This window comes from Aethalodelphis obliquidens, unplaced genomic scaffold (genome assembly GCF_003676395.1).
Source record: "Aethalodelphis obliquidens isolate GAN/ISIS:26980383/991018 unplaced genomic scaffold, ASM367639v1 scaffold9, whole genome shotgun sequence".
Classification (NCBI taxonomy): Eukaryota; Metazoa; Chordata; class Mammalia; order Artiodactyla; family Delphinidae; genus Aethalodelphis; species Aethalodelphis obliquidens.
Genome location: NW_020837953.1, coordinates 5134038 through 5152292, shown reverse-complemented (window position 1 = coordinate 5152292; position 18255 = coordinate 5134038). Strand labels below are relative to the sequence as shown.

General features: G+C 37.4%; 1 protein-coding gene across 1 annotated transcript in view; it reads left to right on the top strand.

Annotated features, from left to right (window-relative positions):
• Positions 1-721: 721 nt before the first annotated feature.
• C8A (complement C8 alpha chain) overlaps positions 722-18255 on the top strand; it is a 72734-nt gene continuing 55200 nt past the window's right edge. Inside the window, exons 1-2 of the mRNA XM_027110696.1 lie at positions 722-798; positions 6126-6141. Of these exons, the coding sequence (XP_026966497.1) occupies positions 722-798; positions 6126-6141 (93 nt within the window). The remainder of the gene's footprint in view (positions 799-6125; positions 6142-18255) is intronic.

Sequence of the window (18255 nt, the reverse complement as noted above, 5' to 3'; positions counted from 1 at the left end):
TATGTCATAATTTATGACTATCAATTATGACTAAGAGAATGTATGTAGATATGGGTGTGGTTGTTATTACAATTCTAGAGGATGCTTCTGGAGATGTCCATTTAAGGCATGTGGTTCCCTGAAGACACAAATATGCTAGATGGTAATGATACCCAATGTCTGGACGAGAAGCGGAACGTTCATTCAATTACCCCCATTTCTCGGGCTCCAGATGTTTGACAATACATTGGAGAACTTCCCCATGTAACTATTAGCATTTCCTATATTTTGCTGGCTGTTTACGGCAGAGCTGAAACACCAGTAGGAGCCTCGTTTCAGTCTTGCAAAACAAATTGATCTAACCTCAGAAGTTCCAAGAGCTACTCCAAAAGACCATGAATTCTGGAGCTATATCTTGGTTTGGCTTTTGCCTCGTTCTGAAAATACGATCCCTTTGCTTAGCTGAAATTGGTTAAATATCCTCCTTTCCTCAACCATGTGGATATTTTGCTTTTCCAAAGGTCTGAAGGACAGTGGCCTTTGGTGTCTGGGATTTTAGGGCGTTTGGCTAATCAATACCCCGGTAAGTAATTAACCACATCTGAATGAGAATCGAGCGAGTTCTGTTCATTTCAAACATTAGGTAGATCTTATAGATCCTAGCCCGTAGATTCTTTTACTCCAACTCCCTGAATAGTTTTATTCCTCTCTAGGTAATATAGGGTGGTGGCTTCTGGATGAGATGTTTGCTGTTGCTTTTTTCCTCTTGTCTTTGATGACTTGTCAGCCTGGGGTAGCCATACAGGAGAAGGTGAACTGGTGAGTTGGCCAAAAGTTTCTGCAAAATTTGCAGTGAGGGGTTACTTGGTGGGGAACTGAGACACTCTCATGTTTGCAACAGGCTGTTTTAGGATGGAATGTGACCTCTTTCCACATTATTACTAATTCAGTGAAGGAGTCCAGGCCAGTGACAAGAGCGTTCACTTGGTGTCAGGGGGACCTGTGTGCAAATCTCAGCTCCAAGACTTAGGAGCTGGGTGATCTGCAGTAAATCAGCTAATCGCTTTGTGCTTGCTTCCCGATCTGTAAAATGAGAATAATAATGCCTCTTCTATAAGAGTTAATGAACATGAAATAAAATCTTGGATATAAAGTATACTCAACTTAGTAAATAATAGTTCTCTTGAGTTATATTGGACAATTAACCTCTGCTTATCCATTTGTGTGTAAGAATACCCATCTCATAGTGTTTTGGGAAGGATAAAATTAGGTAATGTATATAAAATTATCTTGGGAAAAGCAAGAGACTGTAAAGATGCTGAGTCATTTCATTCTAGAAAAGACATAACCTTTTGCTATGGAGTAACGAATAGAAGTGATATTTTCATATGTACATTGCATTTTACCCATTCCATTTCCTTGAATATCCCAAACTGGCTTCACGGTCGTTTTTTTTTTAAATCTTAACACTAAGTATTTTGTGGTGCTTACACAGCCTCTTATTTTGCCTTTGTGATAGCTTTAAAAAAGTCCCTCTCTCCGAAACACTGAAGATTTTAAGTAGAGTTATTTTATTCAAATTCTTGTTGGATGATTCAATTTTGAATCATTATTGCTTTTCAATGCTAGACTAAAGATTTCCTTTAAGTAACAGTTAAGAAGGGGGAAAGGCATTTTTCTAAGCAGTTAATTTGCAACTTGTATTTAAAGCGAATACAATTTTGAAAAATCAGAAAATTCATCTCTAATAATTAGAAGATAAAGGCAAGAGAACTGTGGCAAAGGAAATCTCTGCTGAGATACTCTTAATTATAAAAGCTTATCATCGTAATCCTTTTTGAAAATGAACAAAGAGTCTTGATGTTTGAACTTATCAAATAAGAAAGACCAGTGAAGAGGCAAATTTGAAGTCAGGGCAAAAGAGAACCAATTAAATACGTTACAAAGTGCTGAAGTAGGAAGTCACAAGGTCTTTCTGTCTAATGCCAGTGTGCCTGACCCTAGCTTTGCAAATGCTAAACTACATGGTGAAATAACTTTACTGGGTTCAGATTCTGGCCCTGGCATTTCCTATTTGTGTAATCTTAGGCAAGTTATTTAAGTCTTCTGGACTGTAAAGTGGGAGGCAAGTAAGAGGAAGAATTAAATGCATAAAAAGTATTTAGAACAATGCCTGGTACTTAGTAAGTTTCCAATGAAAGCTGTTGCCAGTAGTGGTGTGTGATTGCCATGGTCATTTTTGGGGTATTTTTCATCTCTCTGATGGTTGAAAAAACTAGAATAAATTTGTAATGTGCCTACACATTATTGATACAATGTATAAAATAGACAACTGATGGGAACACACTGTATAGCACAGGAAACTCTACCTAATGCACTGTGGTAACCTAAATGGGAGGGAAGCCCAAAAGGGCGGGGATATCTGTATGTGTATGGCTGATTCATTTTGCTGTACAGTGGAGGCTAAAACAACATTGTAAAGCAACCAGACTCCAATAAAAATCAATTTAAAAAACGAAAATAAAATTTAACAACGAAAAAAAATTGCAAATGTGCCAGTCAGCATGGATCTTTTGGATTAGCCTCACTTCAAACTTAAAAAAAATTAACAATGGCAAAATAACTAACAATTTATTTTTCTCAAATAAAATATAAACACTAACACTGAAAACAGATGATAAACATTTACATTTTTAACGGTATACATTTATTTTTATAAGCTCATATTTACCATTATTACAAAGTATATTGCCTGTGTGTTATTATACCATCACTATAAATTCTTAGAAAAGTGTGGTTGTTTGAGAACAGTATTTTAAGACGATGTTGATGAAAAGACGTTATATTCAGCCTTAAAAAGCAGTGACTCGCTCTTATGTGTTTTATACAAATAATACATTTTAGCATGTGTGTTGCTTTAAAAAGTTAAAAAAATTTTCAATCCTTTTAATTTATTGAGATTCGTTTTATGACAAAGAATATATCTTAGTGAATATGTCACAGGCACTTCAAAGTGTGTATTCGTCTGTTGTGTGTAGTTCTAAGTCATTAAGTTGGTTATTAATGCTGCTCAAGTTTTCACCTCCTTGTCTATCAAATACTGAGGGGGGAATGTTGCATCCCCAAGTATATTTGTGGATTTGTCTATTTTTCCTTTCAGTTCTATCAGTTTTTGTTTCATGTATTTTGAAGCTCTGTTACTATCTGTTTATCTACTTGTCTTTCTATGTCTATCTATCTATCTATCTACATACAGGTTTGTAGATGATCTGCCCCTTTATCATTATGAAAGGCTTTCATTATCCCTGGGTTTGCATGGTCAATTTTTTCCCAATATTTTATTTTAACCTATCTGACTCTTTATATTTTAAAGTATGCCTCATATAGATAGCATATAGATGGGTCTTACTTTACTATCTAGTCTAATAATCTGTCTTTTAATCATAGTATTTATACAACTTATATAAGATGTAATTACTGATATGCATGGGTTTGGGTTTGCCATCCTTCTATTTGTCCCATCTGTTCTTTGTTTCTGTTTTTCTCTTTTTTTAGGTCATCTTTTGCATTTCATATTTTTTCTAATTCCAAATAATTTGTTAGCAATTCTACTTTGTTTATTTATTTATTTTGGTTGTTACTCTAAGCTTTGCAACATTCATCATTAACTTATCACAGCCTACCTTCAAATGATATCATACCACTTCTGACACCATTTTTATTCTTCCTGAGTAACTTCTTTTGACCTTTCTTATAGTGCAGAATGAATTTTGGTGAGGGAGTTATCCATTTTTGTTAGTCTGAAGAACTCTTTGTTTTGCCTTTATTTTGAAGGGTATCTTTGATGAATATAAAATTCTAAGTGGAAAGCTTCCTTTTTTCCTCCCACATCGCTTTGCAGACATTAATATCATTCCATTATCTTCAGCTTGTATAATCTTTGAGGAGAGATCCACTTTGTTATGGACTCCTTTACTATTTTATCATTGATTTCTAGCAGTTTGATTATGATGTGCCTAGGTGTGCTTCTGTGGGTTTATAGTTCTCATCAAATTTGGGGAAAAAATTTTTGCCACTATTAATTCAAACATGTTTTCTGCCACATACTTTCTCCTCTGCTTCTGATCGCAGGTATGCCCGACTCCCTGATATTATTCCACAGGTCACTGAGGCTCTGTTCTTTTTTTTTATTGTTTCTGGCAGTATTTTTTCTCTGTTTCATTTTGGATAGTTTCTATATCTTTAAGTTTACTGATCTTTTCTTTTGCAGTATTTAATCTGTTTCTTAGCCCATCCAATGGATCTTTCATTTTGGTTTTTATAATTTTTCAGCTTCAAAACTTTCATCTGGTACTTTTTTATATCTTTCACTTCTCATCATGTCCATGATTGCCCTTACTTTAATGTACTTAAAATAACTCAAAATCCTTGTTTGCTACTTCCATCACTTTTATTTCATAGGTCTTTAGAATTAGGAAGGACTTTGACATCTAATTTAATCCACTCATGTTACAGATAAGGAAATTGAGTCCCAGAAAGAGAAGGGGAATATTAAATAACAACCAGACCACTCCTCTAGGCATTTTATGAATATTGACCAATTTAAACCTCATTATGTCCCTCTAAGACTGTTGTAATCATTATCCCCTCCAGTTGAGAGCCAGAGAGGAAACAAAGCAATTTGATATGTCAGTCACCCAGTTTCCTAGTTGTACAGTCAGGCCTTCTAATCCCCAGATCAGTGTTATTACACCATTACTGCTACCCTCACCCACCAGAAAAAAAAAAATCTTTTCAAAACTGAGCACCCATTTTGATAAGCACTATTTACAACAGCCAGGACATGGAAGCAACCAAAATGTCCATCAATGGCTAGAGGAATGGCTAAAGGAATGGCTAAAGAAGATATGGTACATATATACAATGGAATATTACCCAGCCATAAAAAAGAATGGAATCATGCTATTTGCAGCAACATGGATGCAGCTAGAGATTATCATACTGAGTGAAGTAAGTCAGACAAAGACAAATACCATATGATATCGCTTATATGTGGAATCCAAAAAAATGGTACAAATGAACTTATTTACAAAACAGAAATAGAGTCACAGATGTAGAAAACAAACTTATGGTTACCAGGTGGGTAAGGGGGAGGAGGGTAAATTGGGAGATTGGGGTTGACATATACACACTACTATATATAAAATAGATAACTAATAATGACCTACTGTATAGCACAGGGAACTTACGCAATACTCTGTAATGACCTATATGGGAAAAGAACCTAAAAAAGAGTGGATATATGTATATGCATAACTGATTCACTTTACTGTATACCTGAAACTAACAAAACATTGTAAATCAACTATACTCCAATAAATTTGTTTTTTAAAAAAGCAAAACAAATATTTAATTTGGAATTAGGACACCCAAAGGTTTTGTGGGGTTTTTTGTTGTTGTTGTTGTTTTTTGCGGTACGCGGGCCTCTCACTGTTGTGGCCTCTCCCGTTGCGGAGCACAGGCTCCGGTCTCGCAGGCCCAGCAGCCATGGCTCATGGGTCCAGCCGCTCCGCGGCATGTGGGATCTTCCCGGACCAGGGCACGAACCCATGTCCCCTGCATCAGCAGGCGGACTCTCAACCACTGCGCCACCAGGGAAGCCCCCCTAAAGGTTTTTATAACATTTCCAACCCAACATTTCCACTGATGAAGAATGAACAAAATACCTTAGGGGGGATTAACGAAATATGAGTAAAGACCTCAAACGTAGAAGATAATCACAGGGATCTGTTTGCTTCTTTCAATAGGTCATACAGGCAGTGGATCCTAAGGAAATTTAAATCACTATCTTCTTTTGTATTTTATTGTTTCATGGGCATCAGAGTGTTCACCAAAGTAACCCAGGCCAGGGCCGTGTGAGTATTTTCTATAGCTGTCCAGATGACTGGAAATGAACATGAATTCAGGCTGCATGAAATTTCAGCTAATATAAACAATTAGAGTAGTGGATGTGACTGAGTGAGTCTCAGGACTATGGACACTTTTTTTTTTCGGGGTAACTAATCTTTAGCTATACTTCAAGCAGCATTGGGTGTGGGCTTTGATGTGAGATCAAGCTGGGTTTAAATCCTGTCTTCACCACTTAGCGGCTATGGAACTTGGGTAAGTTACTTAAACTCTCTAAGGCTTAACCTTCTCATCTATAAAACAGAGACAATACATATTTCATAGAGTGCTTGTCAGGAGTTAAGACAGTTAATATAAAGCAATGAGCATAGAAACTGGAACATGGTAAGCTTTTAGAAAATTACTTTAATTACTCTATTTCCCTTTTGTCAGAAATCCTTCATAGTATTTCTTGGAATGTGTTTTTATTTTTTATTTTATTTTATTTTTTTGCGGTACGCGGGCCTCTCACTGCTATGGCCTATCCCGTTGCGGAGCACAGGCTCCGGACGCGCAGGCTCAGCGGCCACCGCTCACGGGCCCAGCCGCTCCGCGGCATGTGGGATCCTCCCGGACCGGGGCACGAACCCGTGTCCCCTGCATCGGCAGGCGGACTCTCAACCACTGCGCCACCAGGGAAGCCCCTTGAATTCTTGCTTTACCTCTTACTGTCTATATAACCTTAAGCACATTATTTCATCTTCCTCTGAATCTGTTTTACTTATCTATAAAATAGGTATAATAATTCCTACTCCACAGGGGTCTAGTAAAATTTAAATTATATAACATAAGATCAAATGAGATAATATATTCATACAAAAGTTTTTATTGAGTTCCCACTGTATGCCAGGTACTGTGCTCAGGGGACCGTGGTGATCAGCAGAGTCAAGACCCCTGCCTTGCAGAACTTGGAGTCTAAGGGTGGGAATAAAGTGTAGGAGGCTCTACATATGTGGCATTTGTTAGCATAGGGCAAGGCAAACCGTCTGGAGGACGTGAGACTTAACTGAACTGGGAAGGTCTGACCGGATGGATGAGGTGTGATTATTCAGTGTGGAGGAAAGAGCATTATGCATATATTGCAGGAGAGCCTGGAACACGCTTAGAACCAGAAGTTCTGTGTGGAATTCTATGTGTACCTGGAACACAGTAGACACTTTTTTTTCATTTGTTCATTCATTCATTCATTCCTTTTGTTCATTCATTCAATACATATTCCAGGTGTGCTACGTGATGAGCAAAACAGATAATGTCCTTACCCTCCTGGAATTTACAGTGTAGTGATGGAATCAGTCAATAAACATGTAAACCAAACATTTCAGTAAAAATTGTGATAAATAGTATGAAGGAAGCAAACAGGGTCCTTTGATAGAGGCTATCGAGCAATCTAAAAATAGGCAGGTTGGGGCGTTCTCTACGGAGGCGGATTTAAGCTGAGATACGAAGGATGGTGAGGAGAAACCAAGTAAAGAGTAGGGAGAGTGGAAAGGTCAGCACATGCTAAGATCCCCCTGCAGGAAATGGCTCATCACATTTGAGGACCTGCAGGATGGGAGCAGCGTGAGACCAGGGGATCGAGTCCTGAGAGGATGTCAGAAAGGTGGGCAGGGGCCAGACCACAGAGGACCTTGGGCACCATGGTGAGGAATTTTGATTTTAGTCTATGTGTAGTAAAACAAACAAACAAACAAAAATAACTGGAGGATCTTATACAGGAGGGATATTATCTGATTTCTAATTTTAAAAAATCACCCTGGTGTCTGTGCAGAGAAGGGATTGGAGGAAATTGAAGTGGAATGTCTTGGACCATAGGAGGCCATAGCAATTATCTGGGTGAGAGATAACGGTGCCTTAAATTAGGACGGGGGCAGCTGAGGCAGGCACAAGGGAAGATATTTGAGATATATCTTGAAAGCAAAATTGACAGAAATTTCCAAAGGACTGGATATGGGGGTGAGGGCAAGGAAGGAATTAAAGACCACTGTCAGGTATCTGGCTTAAGCAGCTGTGTGTTAGGGTAGTTCCACTTACTGATGTGGATAAAATTGAGAGAGGAACAGTTAAAAGGAGAAAATTAAGAGTTTCGATTCAGAGCCATTAAGTTTGCCATGCCTGACAGGCACCTAGTGGAGATATAAAATGGGGCAGTTGGATAAACAAAACAGGATTTCTGAGCAGTGGTCCAGGTTGAAGATCTAAATCTAGGAGGCATTAGCATAGGTGGTATGTGAAACCCAGGAAATGGATATCACCTTCTTAAGAGTGAGAAAAGCAAAAAAAGAAAGGCAAAACTACACCCTGAGGAATTCTAGTTTTCAGACACATCAAAGAGAACTGGCCACAGAGGTAGGAAGGGGGCAAGGAAGTGTGGTACTGAAGAAGTCCAAGCGAGGAAAGATTTCAAGAAGGAACAATGGTTAACAGAGGGCAATTAAGACCAAGCTGGAAAACTTTCCACTGGATTTAGCAACATGGAGGTCACTAGAGACTCAGCACTTTCAAGGTCAAATTTTAAATATGTTTCATGATGTCATTCCCATGTAACTGAATGGGAGTAGCTCCAGGTTATATAATTAGTGACAATCAGGCTTGAATATAAGCTGAGCCTATTTATTAGGATGACCCACTGGAAATAATCAGGGTCGGGCCTTCTGACCTAGCCTGGGATGGGTAGCTAATTAATTATTTTGTGATCTAAATTGCTGAGGTGGCCACGTTCTACAGTCAAGCATTTGACTCACAGGTTACATGTTCAAGTCTAGGTTTTAGGCCATTTGAGGCCTTTTGCCCAAAATGCCACCCTATCGAAAAAGGCAGATGGAAAGCATCTCACTAGTCCCCAGCCCTCCACAGCACAGGCATTCAATATGTTTTTGATGAAGATGGAGTGGTTTGATGCGCATGTCTGGGGTTGAGAAGGTTAGAGAGAAGAAACTAACATGTATGTCAGGCTGATGCTTGGGGCTTTCCATGCTTTGCATATGTAATCTCACTCCATATTCAAAACAGTCTCACAAGTTATTATTATCTCTGTTTTTTAGCTATAAATAGCAGAAACTGGATTTAAATGCATGTTTGGTAGACTCGAAAGCCCTTTCTGTTACATCAGTGCTTCTTCAACTGTGTTACATAGTCTTACAGATATCACATGAAAGAAAAAAATGACCTATAGTCACAAATTGGGTAAATGCTCTGTTAAGTAAATTAAAATGCAGAACTTTTCAGAGCCTTAATGTGTTGTTGGGCATTTTAAATCTCCAAGAGCAGTATGTTGTATACAATTTATCCAAATGTATTTGACCAGGTAACTTTACTTCTTTTCCTCCTCACCTCTGGTGCATATCTCAGGAACTAGTACTCCACAGAGCATACTTTGGGAACCCTGCACATAGCACTATATTCCCTTGTGGTGATTCTACAGATGAAAAACTTAATAGCCAGACAGTTAAAGAAACTTGCTCATAGTGGCACAGCAAGGTAGATGCCAGCTAAAGACTAGAATCAAAGACTCCTGAATCTTACTGCTCTACATTAACTCTCTCCCTGCTTGAGTAAATTTTCAGTAGCTGGAAGATGCTTTCAAACTATTTGCCAAGATTTACTAGGCCACAGATTTATTAAATGTTCCTGAAGTAATTGAAAAATTGATGCGGTTCTTTTGGAAAGCCATTTGGCCGTATGTGTCATAAGCTTTGAAACCATTTGAATCCTTCAACCCAGCCATCCTATTCTACAGGAAGTATCTTCAGTAAGTAACTTAGAATACAGAAAAACTGGGTGCTCAGTACTCTAATTGTTTAATGTTAGTGGAATGGAACAATGTGCAGTCATCATAAAAAGTTTACATTTCTCTGATAATATTAAATGGAAAAATAAAGATATAAAAATGTAATAGTATGACCTCAACTATGTTATAAAAATTAAGAATGAAAGGAAATATAACAAAGTATTAATGGTGGTGGAATTTGGGGCAATTTTTTTCTTTTATAATCTTTTCGATGTTCTCTTTAGGAGAACGTATGACTTTTATAATCAACAAAAAATAAACTACCTTAAAAAATTCATTGGAACGATAAGAGAAGATGCCCGTCATATTGATATTGGCTAAAAGGTTGGAGCCCTGTAATGACTTAATGAATGGTCCTTGTGTACCTTCTGTAGCCTTGCTTCAGTGATAGCATGACTGTGTTCCTCTGTCTAGACATCACGTCACAAAGCTTTTAAAACTACAGCAACACAGCGCTGCTCTAAGCTTTTGCTTCCATCTATTAACACTGTTTCCTTCCATTTTGACATCATAATGCAGTCTCTATGGGCTTACAATGATATTATCTTGACAATTCTACAGTGAGACGCAGAACTAACACTGGAGTCATTTTCTGCTCCCAAACCTCCTCCCTGTAACTTCTCTCCCACGTTTTAGTGATCAGAACTCTTGTTTTTCTCCGTGTTTCTATGCTTCACACTTTTATTATTAGGACAATCTATCAGAAAAATGACATATGGACCAAACCTTGAGCCATCTGAATGTCTAGACACCAGGATCATTTAATTAGATTCTAACTGGAAATTAGGTTCAAATAAATTTCTAAACAATGTCATTCTATTTCCCATACATTGGCTTCATTCCTTCTATCCCCTTTTTATCCTTTCTTCCTTCCTTCGTTCCTTCCTTCCTCCCTTCCTTCCTTCCCCCCTCTCCCTCCCTCACTTTCTCCCTCCTTTTCTCCCTTATTTTCTTTCCTCTCCTAAATATTTACTGACCACCTTCCTTGGGTCTGGCACCATGATAAGTGCCAGGAGTTCAGTAGCAAACATATGAACAGTACAAGTACCTGCTTCCATAGAGATTATGATCTGGTGGAAAAGGCAGAAATTATACAAACACTATAAGTATGAAAATTAAGTGTTGAGAAGAAGATGTGCAGAGACTGACAAATCATATGAAGGGAGATATCTATCAGTCTGGGTGTTGAGAAATGTTTTCCTAAGAAACCGATGTTTATGATGAGACTGAAAGATACCTAGGAGTTGCCCAGGAGAAAGGTAGTTGGATTCTTTCACGATTGGGTTTTACAGGTAGGTGTGATCAAGGGAACAGTGGGGTCCAGGAATTCAGGACATAATTAAAATTTTAAAATGATGGATCACGAAATCAAAACTGATTATAAAGGAAAATGAAGATAGGAGAGGTCTTATTGATAGAGAGAAAGCTTAGGTGTCAATGGAGGCCACAATGAGGTCCAAGAAAAGTGCATGGGAATCCTTAAGCATATAGATATAGAAGGAGATGAGGCTGTGGAGCCCCAGATAACAATTTGCAGGTGACTCATGAATTAGTGATTTGGAGGAGAAGCTGTTCCAGAGAGTAAGAAAGTCCAGGATGAAAACATGGAAGATAATAGAGTGAAGAAAAGGGTCATTGGAGAGGAAGAAAAGGAGCAACTGAGAGTGCAGAGCATTGGATGGTTCATTTATAGGGATGCTGAGGTCTCCCAGCATGATGAGAGGAACTGGAGTAGAGAGGAAGATGGTGAGCTGAGCACTGAAGTTTTTTTGAAGGGATAATAGGGCTGGTACTCTATACTAGCATCATTTTATAGATCAGATTTTCTCAAAGTGTGGTCTACAGACTCCAGGGAGTCCCCAAGATCTTTTCAGGGTGATGCCTGGGTGTTCAAAACAATTTTACAATAATACTAAGACATTATTCGCTCTTTTCACTGTGTTTATGTTTGCACTGACAGTGTAAAAGTAATGGTGGACCAGTCCCTCCCATCAGGAAACTTGCACAAGCCTCTTAGATAGCCTCATCCACCAGAGGGCAGACAGCAGAAGCAAGAACTCCAATCCTGCAGCCTGTAGAACAAAAGCCACATTCACAGAAAGATAGACAAGAAGAAAAGGCAGAGGGCTATGTACCAGATGAAGGAACGAGATAAAACCCCAGAAAAGCAACTAAATGAAGTGGAGATAGACAACCTTCCAGTAAAAGAATTCAGAATAATGATAGTGATGATGATTCAGACCTTGGAGAAAGTATGGAGGCAAAGATCGAGAAGATGCAAGAAATGTTTCACAAAGACCTAGAAGAATTAAAGAACAAACAAACAGATGAACAATAACTGAAATCAAAAATACATGAGAAGGAATCAATAGCAGAATAACTGAGGCAGAAGAACAGATAAGTGACCTGGAAGACAGAATGGTGGAATTCACTGCCACAGAACAGAATAAAGAAAAAAGAATGAAAAGAAATGGAGACAGCCTAAGAGACCCCTGGGAAAACATTAAACGCAACAACATTCACATTATAGGGGTCCCAGAAGAAGAAGAGAGAGAGAAAGGACCCGAGAAAATATTTGAAGAGATTATAGTCGAAAACTTCCCTAACACGGGAAAGGAAATAGCCACTCAAGTCCAGGAAGCGCAGTGAGTCCCATAGACGATAAACCCAAGGAGAAACATGCCAAGACATATAGTAATCAAATTGGCAAAAATTAAAGACAAAAATTATTGAAAGCAGCAAGGGAAAACTGACAAATAACATACAAGGGAGCTCCCATAAGGTTAAGAGCTGATTTCTCAGCAGAAACTCTACAAGCCAGAAGGGAGTGGCATGATATACTTAAAGTGATGAAAGGGAAGAACCTACAACTAAGATTACTCTACCCAGCAAGGATCTCAGATTCGATGGAGAAATCAAAAGCCTTACAGACAAGCAAAAGCTAAGAGAATTCAGCACTACCAAACCAGCTCTACAACAAATGCTAAAGAAACTTCTCTAAGTGGGAAACACAAGAGAAGAAAAGGACCTAAAAAAAAAAAAAACCCCAAAACAATTAAGAAAATGGTCATAGGAACAAACATATCGATAATTACCTTCAACGTGAATGGATTAAATGCTCCAACCAAAAGACACAGGCTTGCTGAATGGCTACAAAAACAAGACCCATATATATGCTGTCTACAAGAGACCCACTTCAGACCTAGGGACACAACAGACTGAAAGTGAGGGGATGGAAAAAGATATTCCATGCAAATGGAAATCAAAAGAAAGCTGCAGCAGCAATACTCATATCAGATAAAATAAACTTTAAAATAAAGAATGTTACAAGAGACAAGGAAAGACACTATATAATGATCAAGGGATCAATCCAAGAAGAAGATATAACAATTATAAATATATATGCACCCAACATAGGAGCACCTCAATACATAAGGCAATTGCTAACAGCTATAAAAGAGGAAATCGACAGTAACACAATAATAGTCGGGGACTTTAACACCTCACTTACACCAATGGACAGATCATCCAAAATGAAAATAAATAAGGAAACACAAGCTTTAAATGACACAATAGACCCGATAGATTTAACTGATAATTATAGGACATTCCATCCAAAAACAACAGCTTACACATTATTCTCAAGTGCGCACAGAATATTCTCCAGGAGAGATCATATCTTGGGTCACAAATCAAGCCTCAGTAAATTTAAGAAAATTGAAATCATATCAAGCATCTTTTCTGACCACAACGCTATGAGATTAGAAACGAATTACAGGGAAAAAAATGTAAAAAACACAAACACATGGAGGCTAAACAATACGTTACTAAATAACCAAGACATCACTGAAGAAATCAAAGAGGAAATCAAAAAATACCTAGAGACAAATGACAATGAAAACACGATGCTCCAAAACCTATGGGATGCAGAAAAAGCAGTTCTAAGAGGGAAGTTTATAGCTATACAAGCCTACCTCAAGAAACAAGAAAAATCTCAAATAAACAATCTAACCTTACACCTAAAGGAACTAGAGAAAGAAGAACAAACAAAACCCAAAGTTAGTAGAAGGAAAGAAATCATAAAGATCAGAGCAGAAATAAATGAAATAGAAACAAAGGAAACAATAGCAAAGATCAATAAAACTAAAAGCTGGTTCTTTGAGAAGATAAACAAAATTGATAAACCATTAGCCAGACTCATCAAGAAAAAGAGGGAGAGAAGTCAAATCAATGAAATTAGAAATGAAAAAGGAGAAGTTACAACAGACACCATAGAAATACAAAGCATCCTAAGAGACTACTACAAGCAACTCTATGCCAATAAAATGGACAACCTGGAAGAAATGGACAAATTCTTAGAAAGGTACAACCTTCCAAGACTGAACCAGGAAGAAATAGAAAATATGAACAGACCAATTACAAGTAATGAAATTGAAACTGTGATTAAAAATCTTCCAACAAGCAAAAGCCCAGGACCAGATGGCTTCACAGGTGAATTCTATCAAACATTTACAGAACTAACACCCATCCTTCTCAAACTCTTCCAAAAAATTGCAGAGGAAGGAACACTCCCAAACTCATTCTACAAGGCCACCAGCACCCTGATACCAAAAGCAGACAAAGGTACTACAAAAAAAAAGAAAATTACAGACCAATATCACTGATGAATATAGATGCAAAATTCCTCATCAAAATACTAGCAAACAGAATCCAACAATACATTAAAAGGGTCACACACCATGATCAAGTGGGATTTATCCCAGGGATGCAAGGATTCTTCAATATATGCAAATCAATCAATGTGATACACCATATTAACAAACTGAAGAATAAAAACCATATGATCATGTCAATAGATGCAGAAAAAGCTTTTGACAAAATTCAACACCTATTTATGATAAAAACCCTCCAGAGAGTGGGCATAGAGGGAACCTACCTCAACATAATAAAGGCCATATATGACAAACCCACAGCAAACATCATTCTCAGTGGTGAAAAACTGAAAGCATTTCCTCTAAGATCAGGAACAAGACAAGGATGTCCACTCTCACCACTACTACTAAACATAGTTTTGGAAGTCCTAGCCATGGCAATCAGAGAAGGAAAAGAAATAAAAGGAATACAAATTGGAAAAGAAGAAGTAAAACTGTCACTGTTTGCAGATGACAGGATACTATACATAGAGAATCCTAAAGACGCCACCAGAAGACTACTAGTGCTAATCAATGAATACGGTAAAGTTGCAGGATACAAAATTAAGGCACAGAAATCTCTTGCATTACTATACACTAAGGATGAAAAATCTGAAAGAGAAATTAAGGAAACACTCCCATTTACCACTGCAATGAAAAGAATAAAATACCTAGGAATAAACCTACCTTGGGAGACAAAAGACCTGTATGCAGAAAACTATAAGACAGTGATGAAAGACATTAAAGATGATACGAACAGATGGAGAGATATACTGTGTTCTTGGATTGGAATAATCAATATTGTAAAAATGACTATACTACTCAAAGCAATCTAAAGATTCAGTGCAATCCCTATGAAATTACCAATGGCATGTTTTACAGAACTAGAACAAAAAAAATCTTAAAATTTGTATGGAGACACAAAAGACCCCTAATAGCTAAAGCAGTCTTGAGGGGAAAAAATCGGAGCTGGAGGAATCAGACTCCCTGACTTCAGACTATACTAAAACTACAGTAATCAAGACAGTATGGTACTGGCACAAAAACAGAAACATAGATCAATGGAACAAGATAGAAAGCCCAGAGATAAACCCATGCACCTATGGTCAACTAATCTATGACAAAGGAGGCAAGGATATACAATGGAGAAAAGAAAGTCTCTTCAATAAGTGTTGCTGGGCAAAGTGGACAGCTACATGTAAAAGAATGAAATTAGAACACTCCCTAACACCATACAAAAAAATAAACTCAAAATGGGTTAGAGACCTAAATGTAAGACCGGACACTCTAAAACTCTTAGAGGAAAATATAGGAAGAACACTCTTTGACATAAATCACAGCAAGATCTTTTTTGATCCACCTCCTAATGGAAATAGAAACAAAAAAACACAAATGGGACCTAATGAAACTTCAAAGCTTTTGCACAGCAAAGGAAACCATAAACAAGACGAAAAGACATCCCTCAGAATGGGAGAAAATATTTGCAAACGAATCGACAGACAAAGGATTAATCTCCTAAATATATAAACAGCTCATGCATCTCAATACTAAAAAAACAAACAACCCAATTCAATAATGGGTAGAAGACCTAAATAGACATTTTCCAAAGAAGACATACAGATGGCCAAGAGGCACATGAAAAGCTGCTCAACATCATTAATTATTAGAGAAATGCAAATCAAAACTACAATGAGGTATCACCTCACACCGGTTAAAATGGGCATCATCAGAAAATCTACAAACAACAAATGCTGGAGAGGGTGTGGAGAAAAGGGAACCCTCTTGCACTGTTGGTGGGAATGTAAATTGATACAGCCACTCTGGAGAACAGTATGGAGGTTCCTTAAAAAACTAAAAATAGAATTAACATATGATCCAGCAATCCCACCACTGGGCATATACCCAGAGAAAACCATAATTCAAAAAGAAACATGCACCCCAATGTTCATTGCAGCACTATTTACAGTAGCTAGGTCATGGAAGCAACCTAAATGTCCATCGACAGATGAATGGATAAAGAAGCTGTGGTACATATATACAATGGAATATTACTCAGTCATAAAAAGGAACGAAATTGGGTCATTTGTTGAGACGTGGATGGATCTAGAGACTGTCATACAGAGTGAAGTAAGTCAAAAAGAGAAAAACAAATATCATATATTAATACATATATGTGGAACCTAGAAGATGGCACAGATGAACTGGTTTTCACGGCAGAAATAGAGACACAGATGTAGAGAACAAACGTATGGACACCAAGGGGGTAAAGCAGCGGGGGCAGGGGGTGGAGATGTGATGAATTGGGAGATTGGGATTGACATGTATACACTGATGTGTATAAAATGGATGACTAATAAGAACCTGCTTTATAAAAAAATAAATTAAATAAAATTCAAAAATTAAAAAGAAAAAAAAAAAGTAATGGTGGCTAAAACTACTGTAACCTTGATACAAATCAAGGCATTGACACCAAACTCACAGGAAAGAAATTGTTTCACTTAGAAGAGTCCTGAAAATAGTTTAAATTGTTAATTTTATTAAAACCCAATCTTTGAATACATGTTACTTAAATATTATTTGTGGCAAAATGGAAAAGATGCATAAAGAACTTCTACTGTACCTAAGTATGAGGGTATGGTACATGTTTTTTCTTGAGAAAAAACAATTGTTTGAGTTGTAAGTCAGTGTTGATGCCTTTTTCCTGGAACACTGTTTTTACTTGACAGATTAACTGCCAAACAAACTATGGTTATTCAGGCTAAGATACTTGGCAGACACTGTCTCAAAAATGAGCAGAGGGCCTATTACTTCCAGGAAAACAAACGGCATTATTTGGTACCAATGACAAAATTTGGGCTTTCAAATGAAAATTAAAATTTTGGAAAACATATTCACTACCATGAACTTGAGACCACTGGTAATATTAATAAATTTGACTTATTAATATGTTATAGTGAAATGTGTGAGTATTTTTAAGATATGTACACTCAGAGAACCATTGTTTTGTAAATTTCCAATGTCTGATGTTATAAAAATCATGTATGGGTACCAGATACATTTAAAGGATACATAGACCAATGGGTTTTAATGTAACAGAGTATAAAAAATTCATTGATAGGATTTCAGGTTCCAAGTGCAATTAACATTTAAGAAATGACTGCTTTTCAAGATTTGGTGTAGCACCAAAGAACATCCAAAATTATCTGAGAAGACTATTATAACACTCCTCAACTACATAATTTTTTTCAACTACATAACTGTATGAGGCTGGAGTTTCTTCATAGATTTCAACCAAAGCAACATAAAGCAACACACTGAATGAAGAAGCAGAAATGAGAATCTAGCTGCTTCCTACTAAACCAGACATCAAAAGAGATTTGCAAAAACAGAAAACAGTAACACTCTTTTCAATAATTATGTTTCTTGGAAATGGATTTTTATTTTTATTATTATTTTTTTTAAACATCTTTATTGGAGTATAATGGCTTTACAATGGTATGTTAGTTTCAGCTTCACAACAAAATGAATCAGTTATATATATACATATGTTCCCATATCTCTTCCCGCTTGCGTCTCCCTCCCTCCCACCCTCCCTATCCCACCCCTCCAGGCGGTCACAAAGCACCGAGCTGATCTCCCTGTGCTATGCGGCTGCTTCCCACTAGCTATCTACCTTACGTTTGGTAGTGTATATATGTCCATGCTTCTTTATCGCTTTGTCACCGTTTACCCTTCCCCCTCCCCATAGCCTCAAGTCCATTCTCTAGTAAGTCTGTGTCTTTATTCCTGTTTCACCCGTAGGTTTTTCATGACATTTTTTTTTCTTAAATTCCATATATATGTGTTAGCATA